Source organism: Aricia agestis, chromosome 3, assembly GCF_905147365.1.
Source record: "Aricia agestis chromosome 3, ilAriAges1.1, whole genome shotgun sequence".
Taxonomy (NCBI): domain Eukaryota; kingdom Metazoa; phylum Arthropoda; class Insecta; order Lepidoptera; family Lycaenidae; genus Aricia; species Aricia agestis.
Genome location: NC_056408.1, coordinates 22,975,394 through 22,994,435, shown reverse-complemented (window position 1 = coordinate 22,994,435; position 19,042 = coordinate 22,975,394). Strand labels below are relative to the sequence as shown.

General features: G+C 37.1%; 2 protein-coding genes across 5 annotated transcripts in view; both read right to left on the bottom strand.

The window, feature by feature from the left end:
* Positions 1 to 938: 938 nt before the first annotated feature.
* Positions 939 to 9,130, bottom strand: LOC121725748. 2 transcript variants are annotated; one of them, XM_042112840.1, is made up of 7 exons: positions 8,979 to 9,130; positions 7,011 to 7,490; positions 6,020 to 6,137; positions 5,156 to 5,286; positions 4,815 to 5,001; positions 3,754 to 3,932; positions 939 to 3,016 (listed from the first exon to the last, which is right to left on the bottom strand). In XM_042112840.1, the coding sequence occupies exons 2-6, from the start codon at positions 7,488 to 7,490 to the stop codon at positions 3,754 to 3,756; spliced, it is 1,095 nt and encodes a 364-aa protein (XP_041968774.1). In that variant the 5' UTR covers positions 8,979 to 9,130; the 3' UTR covers positions 939 to 3,016. The 2 variants fall into 2 exon arrangements, with proteins under 2 accessions (XP_041968774.1, XP_041968775.1); XM_042112841.1 differs by lacking the exon at positions 8,979 to 9,130 and adding an exon at positions 8,737 to 8,757.
* A 3,855-nt stretch (positions 9,131 to 12,985) lies between these two features.
* The window catches only part of LOC121725733 (protein neuralized), a 57,204-nt gene continuing 51,147 nt past the window's right edge, over positions 12,986 to 19,042 (bottom strand). For all 3 annotated transcript variants that reach the window (XM_042112816.1, XM_042112814.1, XM_042112815.1), the window contains exons 2-4: positions 16,272 to 16,444; positions 15,015 to 16,127; positions 12,986 to 14,902 (exon numbers count right to left, since the gene is read on the bottom strand). In XM_042112816.1, coding sequence (XP_041968750.1) covers positions 14,453 to 14,902; positions 15,015 to 16,127; positions 16,272 to 16,444 — 1,736 coding nt within the window. In that variant the 3' untranslated portion in view covers positions 12,986 to 14,452. The remainder of the gene's footprint in view (positions 14,903 to 15,014; positions 16,128 to 16,271; positions 16,445 to 19,042) is intronic.

Below are 19,042 nucleotides of genomic sequence, written 5' to 3'. Positions count from 1 at the left end.
GTAAAACTTAAATTAAACCAATCTCTTCTCAGCGTTATGTCTGCATATTATGTTAATGTTGCTATATAAAAAAAACAAATTTTAATAAACTTTGAATCAAATAAAACACATCATAAAAAAGTGAAAAATTTATTTACATAATTTGTTCTTATTATTACAAAGCGTCATGTTGTATACGAGAGTATTTAGTTATGTTCAGTGTTTACACATTACAGCTTACACTAATATTCATTGTAATTTGTATCTACCACCCGGACGACATATCTGTAGTGTAGACTGTAGACCCGATTGCAGCTGCGCCCGAACGCGCGGCTTGGCGCCGACACCGCGAGATCACAACCCATTGTATGTAAATAACAGCGCGACCGCGCCGCTATTTGAATAATTCGTTACATACACTGACCTCTATAATACACTGGACCGGCGATCGCTATCAATAAAATGTTCCTATTTGAAAGTCGCCATATTGGCGCTGATTGCTATGCGAAAGCATTAGTGAATGTATTTGGAACTACCTATTTTGCAACTTTTTTGCAATTTGCTATGTAACTAATTACATAGCAAATTGCAACAAATGGCCGTTGCAATTTGCTATGTAATTAGTTCACACTACGCTCACCGGTGGGGCGGTGGCACTTCAAATCGGTACAAAAAATAGCTGTCATTTTGTACAACATAGCCTGTCCAGTGTATTATAGAGGTCAGTGGTTACATACTATTGCTTGTGACCTGCGCGCTGCGGTGTAGCGGCCGAGCCGCTCGTTCTCGCGGACGCATATTAATTCAGTGGGCGAGGGCTCGATTCCAGTGGCGTAACTACAGGGTGGCATGGCTGGCAAAATGCTACGGACGCCCAACCCAAAAGGGCCCCGGCCCGAGAGGCCGTAAGTACAAAAAAAAATATACATTTTATTATTACCGCGAAGATTTTTACTGATAGAGCCCCATCAATTTACCACGGGCCCCGGATCTTATAGTTACGCCACTGCTTGATCCACATCACATAAAACTCGGGTCACGGTTTCGACAGTTTTATATAGCCAATAAACGCTCGCCACGCTAAATGTTGACCAATAACAGCCCGGTAAGTTTTCGACTCCGGGTGTCACCCCGCAGCTCAGCTCTACAGATATTTCGACCGTGTTTTATCTAAAGTACAAGATTTTTTCACAGTGCATTACTTTGGTCGGTAGAACATAATTTCTGTCGTCACGTCGTCGATTTTGTGACAGAAAACTATTTGACTAACTTAAACTAACATGCTAATGTGTTTTGCTTGGAGAAAACATCACAGACACACAAGGATCATGTGGCACTCTGACATTGTCATAGTGGCGTAGATAAAAAATTACTGTCACTCAAAATGACACCACGTCAGATTTCATTTTGGACATGCAAAATGACATAAACCAAAATGATACTTGGATCATCCAAGTATGATGACTTGCATCCAAGTTGGATGAGTTTGATAGGAAAGGTGTGCGTGTGAAATAGCTGCCCCTCTGTAACATTTTACAAGATGGCGGATTCGGTCCGATTTTGGCCACGCACCTTGTGGTTTTGTAACCTTGTAGAGCTGTATGAATTAGTTTTAAAGATGGATAACGTTTAGTTATGTTCATCTCAGTTTAAATGAATGAAATATGCAATTTCCTAAAGGTAAATAAATAAAATGAGGGCTACTCCCAGAAAAAATATTTGGGGCCCCATTGCACAACTTTTAATATGCTCGTCCGATGCGTGCGCACTATAAAAGGCGACTAATAGTTCTACGGGAAATTATTTACAAAACTTAACTACAAAGTAATACTGATATAAGTTTCAAACTAAAAGTACAATAAATGCGTCAAATGCGATTATAAACGATGTAAGACTGTCCAATTGATTTCATAACTCCATTGTGGTAAAATAAAAAAATGTAAAAGTGTAAAGTAAAATTAATAAAAATTACACAAAGGTTAAAAACAAATCGAATATAAAATTATGACCCGTCACGAGGGGATAGAAATGTAAGCAAATGAATCATCGAACATTAAAATCACAGCTAAAACTAGGCTTAAAACCTTTGCTTAAAGTCACTGATTTTCATTTCTCATTAAAATAAAACAATAAAAGATTAACTATAAATTGATCAAAAGATCAATATAATTGTATAAAGATGAATTTATAATAAAACATTACGGATTAAGCTGCATAAGTTGAAAATAGTTTCTACAGTACGTCCGGGCTCGAGCTGCACTATAACCTAACACCGTCCAGTGTCCAGTGTCTACTTAACACAATACCGAAAGCTACGTTCGCTATAAATTCATACAAAAATACTGATGATTTGTTATCACTACCATATATACACTATTTAGCTTTTTGAAATACCGAAGCATAAGTATGACATTTTAATATAGAAGGTGGGATCGCGGTAACACAACGGTCTAGAATCATCGGAGATATTTTAAAATGTCATATGGAATGCATTTCCGAAGGCACGTTCGTCTAATTTCTTCCAAAAATATACAATAACCTATTCGATCTCTACATGGCAACACTAACACTAATCATAAGTACTAAGGCTCTTTAGGACACTCGCGTCGAGATAAACACTACCTCTATCACTATTCACTATACTGTGAATACTACATTACACTTATTCGCGTCATACATAGCGACGACATTTTTTTACTATATCCTTATATTGAACACTGGTTCGTGATTATTTGCTAAGATAATACTTTAAAAGTATGTCACGAAATATAAGATCACTATCGGGAAGCGAATCGCACTCGATTTTCAAGTCGATTCCTACACAAATTACAGCTTCGAATTTCCTAACGTATTACAAAAAGCCGTTTCGTTTTAGTCTCTCGAACATACACATCTCGAGATAATATTTTATCAATATGGTGATACAAGTTAAAGCTTACAATATACAAGTTACTACAAAATATGAGAAAGTACATACTCTATCCGCTTAATTTGTACCAAACTGTAGTTATGGACTTAACTTCTATTCTAATAGAATCTGCAAACAGAAAGAAATTATTAATAAATAAAATATATTCTCATTTTCATTTAATTTTAGAACACTTTTTTTATCTGAAAACATTATAGTACGGGAGCCCTAGAACAATTTTTTTATTACTATCAAGCTAATTTTTTGTGAGTAGCTTCATTTTGATAAGACGAACAACATTTTTGTTTGCGTAAAATCTCGAAAGTGGTAAGTAACAGAGATAGAAAGGATTTCATACTTTGAATTGATAGTCCTAAAATATGGACTATTTTATTTGTAGGACAATGTTATATAACTAATAACCTATCAATATACAAAAAATCTGCTTCTTAGGGTTCTGTAATCAACAAAACTTGGTTGACTACTGAACCCTACAAGCAGATTTTTTGTATATTGATAGGTTAATATTTATATAATTTAAGAGACCACCAAGTCCAAGTATTTTTTTCTGTTAGCTACTACTTTCTGTTTCTGTTAGCTACCACTTTCAAGATTTTTCGCAGATAAAAATGTTGTTCGTCTTATCAAAACGAAGCTACTCACAAAAAATTAGCTTGATAGTAATAAAAAAAATTTTGTTCTAGGACTCCCGTACCATTAGGTGTTGCCAGTGTTAATTAATTTTTGAATGTCAAGTTTCAATATTTTTAAATTAAACTCGAGTTTAGTATGTTTAAAACAAGTTATATAATGAATGATAAATTTTAATTTCTGTCTGCAAGTGGAATAAAAACTAATGGCCTCACCTAGCTGTTAGGAGCGAGGTCACCCCACGTGCCGAACCAGTTGTTGTTGAACATGGCGGCGTAGGGATGTTTCCGCTTCTTGTGCAGCCGCAAAGACTCCTCCGACGCGTACCAGAACTGCGGGAACTTGTCGAACGGATACTTCAGCGATTCCTTCTCGTAGGGCTCAGAAACATCTCCTGTAATACACACATTTTGTATTACAAAAAGTACCATCGAGGAAATTGATTCCTAGGCAGTTGACAGACCAACGTCATTTGGTCGGAACATGTCAATTTAATGTTAATTGTAATCTGTAGAGTGTAGACTGAGTTTGACGTAACGCGACCAAACTACATAGGGCCCCATCCACCTTGGAATCAACTTCTCTGATAGTACATCTAAAACGGGACTTTCACGGTATGGAGTGAACAGTGATTACATGGGGGTCGTAAAAAGTCTTTGTGTTTTGTCTGTTTCAGCCTAAATTGCTTGTCTTGTATTTTAGTGTATCATCTAAATCTCCTTTATAATACAAACTTCAATTTTTATGAAAATATTCCTGAAGGGGATTTTATACGTGGGAGAGCCATACTTCGGCACGAATGGGCCGGCTCGACCGGAGAAATACCATGTTGTCACAGAAAACCGGCGTGAAACAGCGCTTGTGCTGTGTTTCACCGAGTGAGTGAGTTTACCGGAGGCCCAATCCCCTACCCTATTCCTTTCCCTACCCTACCCTATTCCCTTCCCTTCCCTACCCTCCTCTATTCCCTTCCCTTCTCTACCCTTCCCTATTCTCTCTTAAAAGGCCGGCAACGCACCTGCAGCTCTTCTGATGCTGCGAGTGTCCATGGGCGACGGAAGTTGCTTTCCATCAGGTGACCCGTTTGCTCGTTATTTTCCCCCCTTATTTTGCCCCGTTTGCCCCCTTATTTTCATTTAAAAAAAAAAGGGATTGAAATACTACAGGTATAATTTCAGGTTAGCACACAAGGCGGAGAAAGCCCTGATTTAAGGTAGAAAGTACCAGGTATGTCTTGTAAGTATTTATAATTCTGGCATATTATTTTTATACTCACTTGCTGGTAGACAATACACGCAGAATATCCTATGCCTCTTGCCCTCGTGTGTCTCCAGATGTTTCTTGTGCTGCTTTCTCCGGATGGAAACGTGTGGACAGCATGGGCATGGCAGCGCCAGGTCTTTGGGAACAGAACCGTGTCGTTCTGCAGCATGAGTTACCAAAGTGGATGCCACTCGGTAGCCCTGAACAATAAATTAGTACATATTGTAACTTTAAAGTAGTAATCAGTACTTTGCAAAGAAAAATATTAAAATAGGGTGTCTTTCTGTAAACCTTGAGCAGAGTCAACTTTTGTACCATATTTAAAAAAAAATAGAATAGTCACCATCCACATACTTTAAAACAATGTTCACATCTGTATGGAAAATTCTTCCACTTGGGATTCTTTTTCCTGCTAAACACCATTTTGTAGGGCTCCGTGGGGAACCAGTCCTCGGGGTCCAACATCAGCTCAACCAATTCAGTTCCTGGAAAACATTGCTTCACATTTTAACAAACAAGCTGACCTATGCTCTCTTTGTTAGGCTTAAGAAGTAAAAAAAATAAATAAAATGCAATGATTTTTTTTACGTTTTTCCTTGCACTTATAGGTATTCAAAGTACTCATAACAGTTAATAATTTGTTTAATGATGATAATGATATACAAAAATCAATTTAATAATTTTTATGTGATATGGGAAAGTTTGGCCCCACATAGGGCCATCACCTCAATTGCCGTCGCCGGTCAAGCACGACAAAAATCCCGGACATTTGGCCGAAATATGGTTATTTCCCCGGACACCTCTTAAAAGGTATATTTTACGATTACATCTTGCTTTGTGCTAAAACGTCTTTCTTTTCCAACAATTTGTAAAAATCTGATTAACTGGAGTCCTTGAAATCATACTTGATTTTGATCAGAAAAGAAACTGTATGTATGCTTATCGACTTTTTATCTTTCATTTCTTGCTACATGAGTAAAAAGTTAAATTTCTCTCAACAAAAGTGTCCGGATTTACCCGGACACTTTTAAAAATCCCGCCCGGATGGTCCCCTGACAATTTCAAACTAGGACAAATCCAGGGAAACCCGGACGGATGGCAGCCCTAGTCCCACATAAATAAAATAAATTATTATTCTGAATACATAGAGCATATACTACAAGTTTTGCAAATTGCAATACATTGTTATGTTCCTTGATTTTCAACAGGATTATTTACCTGATGGCAATTTGACTTCATATTTGGGTACTGGTTCAGGTGGTTTTGGTACACTGATCACTTGAGAGAGGGATGTGTTGTTGGCCACCAGCAAACTGGTCAGTATTGCATTCTGTGCCTGTAACATAAGCATATACTTAGTCCTAGTTAGTTTTTTTTCAATCTAGAAAAAGAAGGACATCACCAGGGCTGGACTGTGAGCTTACGAGGCCCTGGGCTGAAACTATTTAGGGACAACATTTTAACTGTCAGTTCGTAGTACCAACACCTAAATTGTATAATAAACCTTGATCATAGGATTCTCAGGGATACCAACAAAAATTTAATAAAATTATGAATTCTTTCACATTATTGTCTATTTTTGACTTGACTTAGCTGGGGGGCGGAGGCCCTTGAACTCATGGGGCCCTGGGCTTAAGCCCAAATAGCCATAATATGGTAGATCCAGCCCTGGAAATTACGTACGATAATACAGTCTCCCAGTTAGTTTGATAATAATAAATTAAATAAGGATCCACATGCTGCCAATACTATGGTGAACAATATGGTAATAAACTCAAATCTTCGCAAACCTGATAATAATTTAATTTTGCTAAACCTTAGTACAGATATTAAGTAGATAATCTACTTAATAATTTAAGTTTAACCAAAATTAATCCAGCCAATTCAATAAAAATATACAATCAAAATATACATTTTTTTTTAAATCTATGGATGCTTCACAATCACACCACATGAACAAGACAACGGAAATAAATTTAATTCTTTTATACATATATTTAAAATTTTTATTATATGATACACATATTTAATACATATCCCATGACACAGTAACTTTGAAAACTTTTTGTTCCGTCGGCGGGATTCGAACCCGCGACCCCCGGTTTGAGCTACCACCATGCTCACCAACTGAGCCACAGAGGGCGTCAACAATTTTAAGTGTAGTGTAACGATTACAATGTATAAAAAATAATAAGAAAGTGAAATGAACCTGCAACAATGCTCCATTGGAGAAACTTTGAGATAAATCCTTGGGTTTCCGTTTATATCCCTTGGGTGGGCCTCTCTTCTTAGCTATCTCCCCATTCTTCTTATATCTAACGACTTCACCGTCGTTGGTGGCTTTGGTGACAGGCGTGATGGATAGTTTTGCCGGCAGAGAGTATCTGCTGTGTAAAGTCTTTACCACATTATTTGTGTTTAGGTTACTCGCCGCTAGAGCTAAAGGGTTCGCTAAGTTGAGTGGGTTGTTGACAAACTTTGGCAGCGTTGAGGAGGAGGGGAATATGCTGAGGGACTTGGGTGTGTTGAATGCAGGGATCTGGTAGACTTGTAGGTTAAGATCGCTGGTATATTTCAGTCTTTTGGCATTTGGTTCGTCGTCACTCGATTCCGACTGAGCTGTGCACAGCGGGTCCTTCTCCATCAGTGAATTTGAATGTGGAGGCTCCGCTTCCTGGATGCAAAACATCTGAAATATAATGAACAATGTGCATTTAAATAATTTGGTAAACTTTTTTAAAATTTTATAATAAACATTGTTTAAAAATGAAAAATTACATTATAATAGGATTATAAAGTTTCAAGGTAAAAAATTAGTATGTTATGTCTTATGAGAATGATATTAATAACTTATAGATTGTACAACATTACACTGATAACACAAAGCAATATTATGGGTGTTTTAAGATATACTGGTAAAACAAAATATATAAAAAAAGAATAAGGATGCTTCTATATCAGGGGTCACCAAATGGCGGACCGCGGTCCACTTCCGGACCGCCGCCGACCCATTGTATGCCGACCAAGCATTTTCGAAGGTGGACTTTAAAAATAAATTTCGGTCTTGACTTACTGATGAACATCTCCAGGATTTAATGTCAATAGTTTGCACCAATTTCACTCCAAACAATTTTCATTAATATGTAAATAAATACATTATTTTTTTTATCATAAAATATTGTGCAGACCGAAAAGGTAATTTCTTTTCTTAAAATGTACCCCGAGCGAAACTAATTGGTGACCCCTGTTCTATATTATGGGAACAAATTAAGAATTTTATTTGTAAAGATAAATTTGCCTATTAAAAGTAGATGCACTGAGATTTTACTTTGTAATTTAGTAGATATAATATGTATACAAGATGTTAGTGTAAACACCGTTATCCTTGAAACCATCAAATGAGCCCGTCAAAATGAACAACTTTTTCAATGAGAACAATGCTGGGAACTCAAAAAAATTCATCTTTATACCCATACAAATTGCCGATCCTAACTATCTCTGGTCTTGCCCTACTAGAGATAGGAATAGCTCACATTAGACATTAGAGACATATATTTTATGTCAATTCAATGCTAGCTGCGATCGGTTGTATGTCAAACCAGAGATAGATTGAATATTGGGAACAGCCGTAACACACTGTATAACAGTATGCACATTAGCTATGAAATTTTGACTAAACAAGTAATAATTTAGAAATAATACACCAACACATCATTATTAGTTTTGGAAGGTAGTGAAAGGTTTGCTGAAAATCATAAAAATTATTAAAAGATTCCCTTTTTAAATAATTGCTTACACAGTTAAAAAAGAATATTGCAACATAAAATCAATGAATGAATATACATTATTCTGTACGAATTAAAGCTCATTGTATAAAAAACTATGACTAATAGTTTAAGAAAGTACAGTTAGACATTCTGAAGTACATTGCGTACCGTTCATTAGTTTACAGCTCACAAATCTATAATAGTAATCCTTCTACGACACTAAATCGAGCGATATTACGCGTCTTTTTATAATAAAATATGATGCAGTTACAAAATGGCGTTTTATAAGAGAACCAAACATAATTAAACTCTCGTGAAAATAACAGCACATGCTAATAAAAACTCACGTAAAGTACATTGACTGATCTAAATTTCTTTACAATTTGTATTGTTTTGAATTAAGTACCAACCTTGGAAGACCGGAACGCCTTCGTTTAACTTGTATACGTCCACAAACTGTTCATATATTTAAATTTTAACTTATTTAAATTATTTTTGAGACGAAATAAAAGCAAATTCTTGAATAAAAGGTTATAAGTTAAATAATAACAAGAGGATACCCCGTCTCTCATTCATTTCGACGCTTTGAAAATGTTGCAAGCATAAAAAAAACATTAATTGATTGATATACTTTTTAAAAGTGACTTAACATTATACAAAAGAGTTTAGATCTACTGCCAAACTACAAAAAGTAAAAAGAATATTATTATATTTGCGAAAATTGAAAAAATATTAAAGTTTCTAAAATATCTTTTTAGTTGTAGACAGAGTTGTTTATAATTTTAAATATTATTAATTAAATTTTTAAATAGAGAACTAAAATCATCTAAAAATAAAGTTTCACGTAAATATCTGACAGTACGACATGATATGTAAATATAACAGGCTGATTAAACAGATTAAATGATAACATTTGCATTACAAGCACAATATTTTATTTTTATTTTATTTCCCGTTCCGTGGCAACCCTGGCATATCTGCTCGGTACCTACCATAATATACTTATAATATCGGTGGCGGCATCGTGCGACATCAAACTCAAAGGCGTTTCGTTAACTGTAAAGCCGGCGCCAGACATGGGCTTCAAAGTTTGAGCAAACTTTGCACAAATAGGAAAATGCCAGCAATAACTTTGCACAAATAGGCAAATGTCAGTGCCACACTTGGCGAATTTGCGTATTTGATCACATGTCTGGCGCCCGCATAGGGCCTGGACAATTATAATATATTGCTATACTGTGTCTATAGTTGTATCTAATATTCACCAATGAAATTGAAGCCCATTTTCACCAACGTCTGTTAGTGTTAACAGCTTGTTAAAATGTCATGTCTTCGCTTTCGTTGGTATGAAAAGTGAAAGAGGTAAGTACATGATATTCATTCAAGCTACGTAAAAATTAATGCAAAATTTATTTTACTCCGACCGCGACATTCGACAACCTTGCGACAACCCCTCTAATAATTAATTTATATTAAGTATTATGTAAGTAAACAAAAACATGCATAAAACAAAGTTTTGTTGGACGGCAAAGGGGCCATCAACATAACTCCGCGCGCCGCCGCAATAAAGACATACAATGGCTAATTTTTAATTTCCTTGAGTTTTTTTCCTTAATTTTATGTTCATGTAGTGATTTTGTAAAAATTAAATTTAATACTTACCTACTTAAAACTAAAAAATGTCGCGGTCGTTATGGCGTATAGGCTCAAGATATTTCTGAAGAAACAGGCTGTAATAAACATAATTACTTAAGTAATAATTAATATGGATTTTTTACTTTCATTAGAATCATAGTTTTTAGCATTGCAATTTGCAAACAAGTAAGCGGATCGCTTGAAGGAAGGATTATGGTGGTTGATTAACCCTAGAACCGTACCCTGGGGTACAAATTAAAAAATTAACAAAAATATCGTTATATTTTTTTTACTCTTCGACGGTTTGTTTCGCGCGTCCGTGTATTTACGTGGGACGGGGTGATGCGCTGATACCTCAGTCTGGCGAAGTTCTTGCTTGCAAGTGGAAGCGGTACATTGCTTGTGGTACTGCAGTACCCCAGGGTACTTTAAACGTATGTATTATTGTTTGAGCATTTTCATCGTTTTGTTGTTTTTTTTTTTGTTATTTGTGGGCATGAATTTGATGAAACTGACATAAAATTTATCGAGATCGGTCAATCAGTTTTTTTATTGTGAGTTTATTTATTTTTGATGGAATTATAGGATTGTTTACACACTCCTAACTTATTTTATTTTTTTCAGATAGCGTCTAGACGTAATTTGAGTTAAAAATTAAATAGAGAATATTCTTCTGGAATCGGAAGATGGTGAAGATCTGTTTTTAGGTGAGGCATCTGATGAAGAGCTGGATAAAGTTATCCAAGATTTTCACGATGACATAATTTTTTCTCAGAGTCTTTAGAAGTAGAGTCACCTCCTGATTCAGACGAAGAAATAGAAGATAATGTATCTTTGCAGTTCAGTTCTAATGCGTAACCAGTCACTGTCCTCAGCGTTCCTGATATAGTACGTGGTAGAGGTAGAAAAAAAACAAAAAAGCTGCGAAAAATGTGTATGGCATGGATAGCTTTGTAATACTTACAGTGTGTCGCGCAAAACTCGCCGCTGGAGCCTCTGTGTGTTCTATGGAATACTAAATATTGTGGGGATCAATTCTATGATACTGTTACATTCTATTCAGATGCTGCTGATAATTGCCTGAAGACTCTCGCTTTGATCTCATAAAACCGTACCTAGAAGACAGATTTTAATACCGAACTTTGCCAACGTCCCTACAAATAAGTATTGGTTATATACTGGGGAAAAAACGACCAACGCCTTCTATAGCTTCTCCTAATTTCAAAAGGTGTTTTTTCTTCCCGAGGTCCAAAGACCGCAAATCACGTACGCAATGTGAGACGTGCAAAACTTTCATTTATACTGTTCACGAGAACAAAATATGCAAAAATTGTTTTATAGTACCTAATTAATGCGATTTAATTATGTTTAGAAAGACTGAGGTTATTGTTAAAAAGTCTATGTAAGTTGATTTAATAATAAAATCTTTAATATCTTTTTAAAAATGTGTTATTATTGTTGGGGTGCACTAGTACCCCAGGGTACCGTTAGATAAAGTTTAAGATGGGTACGGTTCTAGGGTTAATAATATTATTTCCAAGTAGTTACCTAGTGGAAAGGTATATAATATTACTTTTATGGTATGTCCATACAAAACCAGTTCAACAATTTAGACGTGTAGAGGTAACAGACAGACATACACACTCGCATTTATAATATCAGCATGGAAGTATGTATGGATATTACACAGTGATTTGTCTTTGCCTGGCATATTGTAAAAGTCCTGTCATGAAAAAACTGATCATGGGACTTTTCCAAAACACAAAGACAGCGCACCTTGACTATTATTTATTTAGTATATTTTGTTCTGTTTTATCCAAGTTTTATCTATAATACGTGTTAGAGAGAATGCTAGAATATAATAATTTTTAAGTGACACCTTATTAAATGCTCTAGTTACCTATCTTTTTTGAGAAATAGTTTAATGCTTCAAAAAAGCTATAGTAGTCTAAATATGGTATCATTTAGTTATTAAAATAAAATAGATAAATGAAACAAATGTGTTAAATAACCATTTTTTAATTGAAAACTTAATCTAAACTCCAACATCGATATCAAAGGAAATTAAAAAAAATAAATTACTAACGACTAGATGACAATGCTGTACAACCAACCGACAGGACCTCTGAGGACAGGACCGAAAACAAATGTCGCAAAAATTATATCACAATTTCTTATTATCAATACATGTTCAAAACAAGGTAATTCCATTATAACATACAATATAATTTCTATGGATCAAATCATGCAGTCACTAAACACAAGTCAATTATTGAGTTTCTCATTTTTTCGCTTTGTTATGGAGATATTAATATGTCAATTGTTTTATTACTATCTATCGAAGTCTTAAACATGTAGGTATGAATATTTTCCCTATGTACATAATAAGATTTGGCGCTAAACTGGTCAAACTTTTGGTATAATTCTTTTCTTAATACAAAAATAAATACGTTACTAGAAATACAGACAAAAACTTAAATTTAAACATGTCAGACTTAACTTCTTATAGACTGCAGTAGAAGTCTCCAGTCCCTAAAAATGCTCAACACTCATGGCAGTAATATGATATTTAAAGTAGATGTGTGATGTGAATTAAAATAAAAAGATATAAGTACATTACATTATTATTTCGTATTTTCAGTTTAGACTGGATTGCACCAACTAACTTTAACCTTAACTATAACCGGAAAAATTGACAGATGTCGTATGAGAATATGGGGTGTTTGGACGCCATATTTAACTTTAACTTTACCCACGCCTCTGGTGCAACCCAGTCTTAGTAATTTTTTATAAAAAAATTGATGCAAAAAAAAATGTTGGGCATTAGTAGGTAAGGACTAACAAGAACAACACAAAAAATCTAATGAACTACTGTAGTCAATAAGACAGTTTTTAAATATTTTTCAATGGTCAAAAAACTGGCTGCAAAATTTGGTACAAAAATGGTAATTAACTTAAATATATACAGGAATGATTAAATATAAAATGCATTTGAATCATAATAATTAAAATGGTGGCTCAAGAATCAATGTCTACTACAAACTTAACAAAAAAAAAAAGAATGTTATGATTATGAAAACTTGAGCAACCGGCTGGGAAGGGAATGGTTTCAAAGAGAAGTTTTACTGTGAGGGTTGATTTAAAATGCACTTATATTTAACGTAGCGCCATAGCGTTATGTATATGGGCTAATTTAGTTAAATATTCCATTTATAACCAACCGCTCAAAAATGATATTTAATAATATCGTATTCTAGTGCTACAAACAAAAAATATAAATAATATAAATGGAAATAAATTACTGACGTTTGGGTTTTGGCCAATTTATTCGTAACCGAAAAATGCTTTAGGAACTGGTAGCATTTTAAAATTATGATATGATTATTTTATTAAATGCATTATATCTATCACCAAAAATGTGGACGTATGGATATTATTTGCAGCCTAGACTACCTTAGGAACCCTATCTTAGTTAAAATACCTAGCATAACTAACTTGTATACAGAAATTCCTATAGCCTCAGATATAATAACCACACTGAATCCAACTCTCCAATAAAATATATTCGGGATTTGAATGCCGACGCCATATCATGTCAGAAAACAATAAAGTGAATATAAGATTTGAACAAGTCAGGCGCAGTTTGTTGGGTATTCCTACTCAATGAATGGATAGAACCATCGTAGAATACACTCTTACATTATATAACTACAAGATTATACCATATAAAAATTAGTCCAAAATAAATATGAACCTAATCGAATGTCAAGCTTCATATACACAGAATAGAAATAAGTTTCATCTATCGAGCATTTTCTATACATTACAAATTGACACCTAAATAAATCCCTTAAATACTTCTAAATAAATAAGTTTTATAGAATTCAGAAGCTATTGCTCATAAAATTAACTTTATGCTACTGAATATAAGTAGAATATCAAAAAGAGAATACCTACTTAAGTGTTTGTTATCCAATAAAATATATACAATAACTAAACTAGGCATAAATATCGTTAAAGTCGTATTCAAATATATTCTTTTGGCATTTCCGCGTATGTTTTTTAACCGTCAAACAAATCTCTACGAGAGCTACAATAGCCGTCGAACCTATATGGCTGCTGACTGCTGAGTGCTGAGCGCTGACCGTCGACTCGACTCGCCAATAACTCAATATCATAGTGACAGCACCAGTATAACATGCGATCATCGCCCGTCGCGTGGTTATAAATCTTATCTATATTAAGCACATCAGGACTTGTAGGTACGAATTACGTCCTTGATCTGCGCCCTGCACAGGGGGCACTGGCCGCCGCCCTTGCCCCTCCACTGCTGGACGGCGCACCGATAGCACATGCACATGTGCCCGCACATGTACAGCACACTATCTATTGGGTTCTCGTAGCAGATCGTGCACTCCGTTCCGGTTAAGTTTCCTTCCCCGATCACCGAATAGAGAGGTTGATGATGTGAGGTAGATGGGAGAGCGCGGCTCGTGGAAGGTCCGTTCACGATTCTGTCCATACGCAGGGCTTCGGCGTGTCCGTTTGGCAGTTGGATTTGTTCGTTGGAGTTGTTTTGGCTGGTCGACGAGCATTGACCGTCTAGAGGTGGTCGGGGGCGGGGATACTGTTGCATCGAGGAGCAGGCCGCCGGAGCCGGTATCTGCTGGATGCACAGTTGGGACGATCTTTGGATAGGCTGCAAAGAAAAAAATACATTAATATGTTTTGTTAATGTCGCTCAGTCGCCGTCGCCTTTATTTTTTATCAGTATGCAAATTGAAAGTTAGTGACAAGTGAACGATCCTCACCTCTATATAATGTGCGCTCGCTAATGTCAGCCCTTGCTGGTGATTGGTAGCGTTCTGATTGCCATTTTGTGGAGGAAGACTGACTACTAGTACAGTGCCGCCGCTGGTGGTAGCTATCGGGGCAGCCGAGCCGGCTAGTACTCTCAGTTGCTGAGGCGGCGTCTGCGCTTGCACCGCCTGAGAACTTAACATTCTCACTTTTTGGGTTGCTCCATAAATATCGACGAACGCCCATAGTCGCAAAGTGTGGTCGACGTGCATGACCGTCACTGGGTTTGAGCCGTTTCGGCTGACGCGAACCTCGCCGTCTAAAGTCAAGGTCACCGCCAGTTCGTCGCCCCTGCGGAGACCGTTTGCGGCGTCCCGCCTCACCACCCAGTACTCCGGCCGATCTAATAGTTGCTCGGCGTCGTCGGGCAAATCGCAGGGCGTCAGAGTGGCCGGATCGCACGACGTCAGACCGATCGCCAAACTTCCTGCGTACGCTGCTTCCGTAGAGAGAATCTGGACGACGATGGTCTGCCCCGGGCGCATCGGACGGGCTGTGAATACGTATCCTTGACAAAATTCTGCTTCTATCCTCGCAGCCACGCCTCTATCGGTAACGAACTGAACGTTCCTTCCTTTCGTCCGGTGGAGACTCAAGGGGACTAGGGGATTTTGATATCTAGGTGGTGGGAGCGGCTCCTCGACCGCTAGAGCTCGCATACTTCCCGCCAATCTTTCCTCGTCGACCGGGCTCGGCGGGCATCTCCTTATCTGATGTGGCGGTGCCCTAGGATCGGCGAATTGGATGGCCGTACAGTTGCCGTACACGTCGACGAGCGCCCAAAGTGGATTCCTCGTGTCGACTCCCGAGAAGAATAAACCCTTGTCTTCACCGTTGACACCAAAGTGGACGTCGCCAGCGGAATTGACATAGTAGTACAATATATTATCCTTCTCGCAAAATCTTTCTCCGAGAGCTTTAGCCCAGTTTCCGGGTTTGTTGGTTAGATCTGGGCAGGCGTACTTGGGTAGAGCGTGTGCGAGGGATGTGGGGTCGTGAGATGTGAACCCGAACCGGATGACGCCGCTCCACGAGTTGGAAATTTCGACAAAACGGATGCAAACCTGAAAAGAAGGAAAAATACAATTAGTTAACATGTAATTTGGTAAGAAATGTATCGAAAATATTTTTTTGATATTGAAAATATTTTACTCATGAATCCACTGTTGATATAATAATTATGATCACACAATCAGGATAATACTTACTTTTTCATTTACCCTAACCGGACGAGCGCTGAAGGCGACGCCTTTGCAAAAGGACTCGACGCGTCGGGCAGTGGTGCCGTCGCGGGAGACGCGGACGTTGTCCCCGTGTACGGCGTGGAAGCTCAGCGGCGGCAGGTTGTTGGGGGTTCCGCCAGTGCAACCCGTGCGGGGCGCTGCAACAAGCAAACGTACATTTTTAATAACTTTATCCAACGAAGCAACTGTTAGTATACCTACAGGCTACAGTACCTATGATTTGAATTATTTTCACTATGGCATTGTTTCAAAAGTTTTAAAACGTACCTATAGTCAGAGAACTGTAGTTAAACAATGAGTACGAAAGTAGAATAGTAGATGTTAATTTCGTGTAACATGTTCTAAATTCTAAATCAGACCAAATACAAAATAGTCACGTGAGGGCAGTTAGCTCCCCCATTTCAAGTTTTCAAGATGGCGTCCACCTGCCTGGCAGATGTTCTAGCGCGCAGGAGTATTGTTTGAATACGAAATACTACTGCGGTAGTGCGGTACAGATATTACGTATAATTTACACCTTTCGCATAGAACTCGTATTCACCATCTGGCTATGGCGAAACCATTAGAAATTACAAATACCGTCGTCCTTAAAAAAATATATTCTAAATTGCATAATTTATGATTCTTGTTATTGTCGGGTTATATTGTGTAGACGATATTCTTAAAGGTAGGTTTGAAGGTAGGTTCATAGACTGGAGTAGATTGTGATCCTTGAACACGTATAGAGGAAACTCGAAAGTTTTTGTGAATGATACAGGAATCTCGAATTACTCTTCCGGCACTCGACGGTTTCGTGTGGCCTGTGGGCTGTGGGGCGGAACAGCCACGTGCACGGTTTCTGTGTGAGGGGTGACGGTACTTTACAACACTAGCGACGTACTGATATAGGGGGCCACGTTCAGTTTTATTATAAAAAAATATTTTTAATTAGCCATTTTTTTCGTTTATAGCCAATTTGTCAAACATAACTATAAGTAAGTAGCTCAAAACACAACTATGTAATCTAAATTTAATAAATGTCTTCGGTATGACCATATGAATATACATTAGGGTTTAAGGTTTTACACCACTCTTCAAACATGATTTGCAAAAAAAATTATGTACATTTTTTTGCCAAAATTAAACCGTGTCATACAGTGCAAAAAATAGCAATTTTAAAGTCATTTAATATTATAAGTACCTAATCATTAAACCATATGTTGATTTATCTGGATTTTTTTCAAATTTGAGGCCAGGTGGAGTAGGCGAGGGTGGCAGACAATTTAGTTCCGAGGGGAACACATCCGGCGGAAGCAGATCGATGGATTACGTATTTCTAAAATCACCCGCTTTTGGGGAGTAATTTGATATTAAACTTAGAAGAGTCCAAACCAGGTAAGTCAGAAAACTTAATATTAAGTAAATGTAAATTAATAAAAATATTAAGTAAATGTAAGTAAATTTCAAAATTTTGTAGCTCTAACCCCGTGAGAATTCAAATTCAATTTTGCACCGTTAGTATGCGTCTATAGTGTTTTTACAAGACTCACAAGAAATAAAATATAAACCACCTAATTAATAGTCCGCTTTCATATTACAAATTTGGCGGATATGTATTTTCTATCTAGTGATGACTCCCAACAAATGTACTGTCATAACAAGTTACTGCCGATGTTGCACGTCTGGGGAAAAGTGGCGACGACTCAATTAATTTCCCGCCGAGCGACACGTGTTCAAAACAAATTCGACGCCCTCAGACAATTAGTTAAGCGTACCACTAGAATAGAACGGAGGCACGCGCGGCGTCTGAATTAGAATCGACACGGCAAAAAGATTACGATACATGCGGCTAAAAATGCGGGGCGAATCGCCAACGTGCACGACCGGGGTCCCGGGTTAGCCAGATGGCGAAGGAACTATTTATTGTTGTTATACAAAACTTTTGAATAGACTGGAGTCATGTATGCTCCAGGATTTCTAAGTAATGATACACCAAAGAAAACTTGCAACTTCAATTCAAAACTTCCAAAAAAATCTTAAACGAATGTTGATCCCACTTAGAATTTTTAATAATTTTTGTTTATTTTGCCCCGAAAGCTATCACATTATTTTATGATACTCAACTGTAACATCGTGGACTGTCCGTTTATTATTATAAGAATCAAATAAAAGAGTAGCGTTCGATGCGCGTGGGCACGGTAGATAAATGTCACGTCGGACGTCATTTCTTCCTGGTGCAACGCAGCCTAAAGTTAGCCGCCAGTGACGTCAAGCACGGTCTAGAATGTGGCTCTTGTAATAGCCAGACTGATGTCGCAAATTGTCGCTCTGTTAGCACTCGTGTTTGTTGCCAATGCAACTGCACTTACGTCTATTTTAACGTGTCGATCAAAGGAATACATAATATTATGACAAGCGAGTCGATTCATTTAGCAATCGAGCTGTCCCGATTCTTCGGAAGAATATATTAGATTTAACACACAAATTCAACGTTTATTACAATCAGTGTGTTGCTAGATGTTAGAAGAGGTCGTTAGCTGTGAGTTGTGGAGATACGCTTCGTTGCTTGGCCACAGAAAGGATGTTCATAGATAGAGGAGTAAAGGGTGTGCGCCTGTGCAGTGAATAGAAAACCTATGATGCGTTAATTATGGTTGCAACAAAACCAAAGGGTTAATTATCAGATAAGTCTCCTGCGTAGAGAACATATAAGTCGAGGTGAAAGAAATTATCGAGGAGTACTTGAACAATGGGTT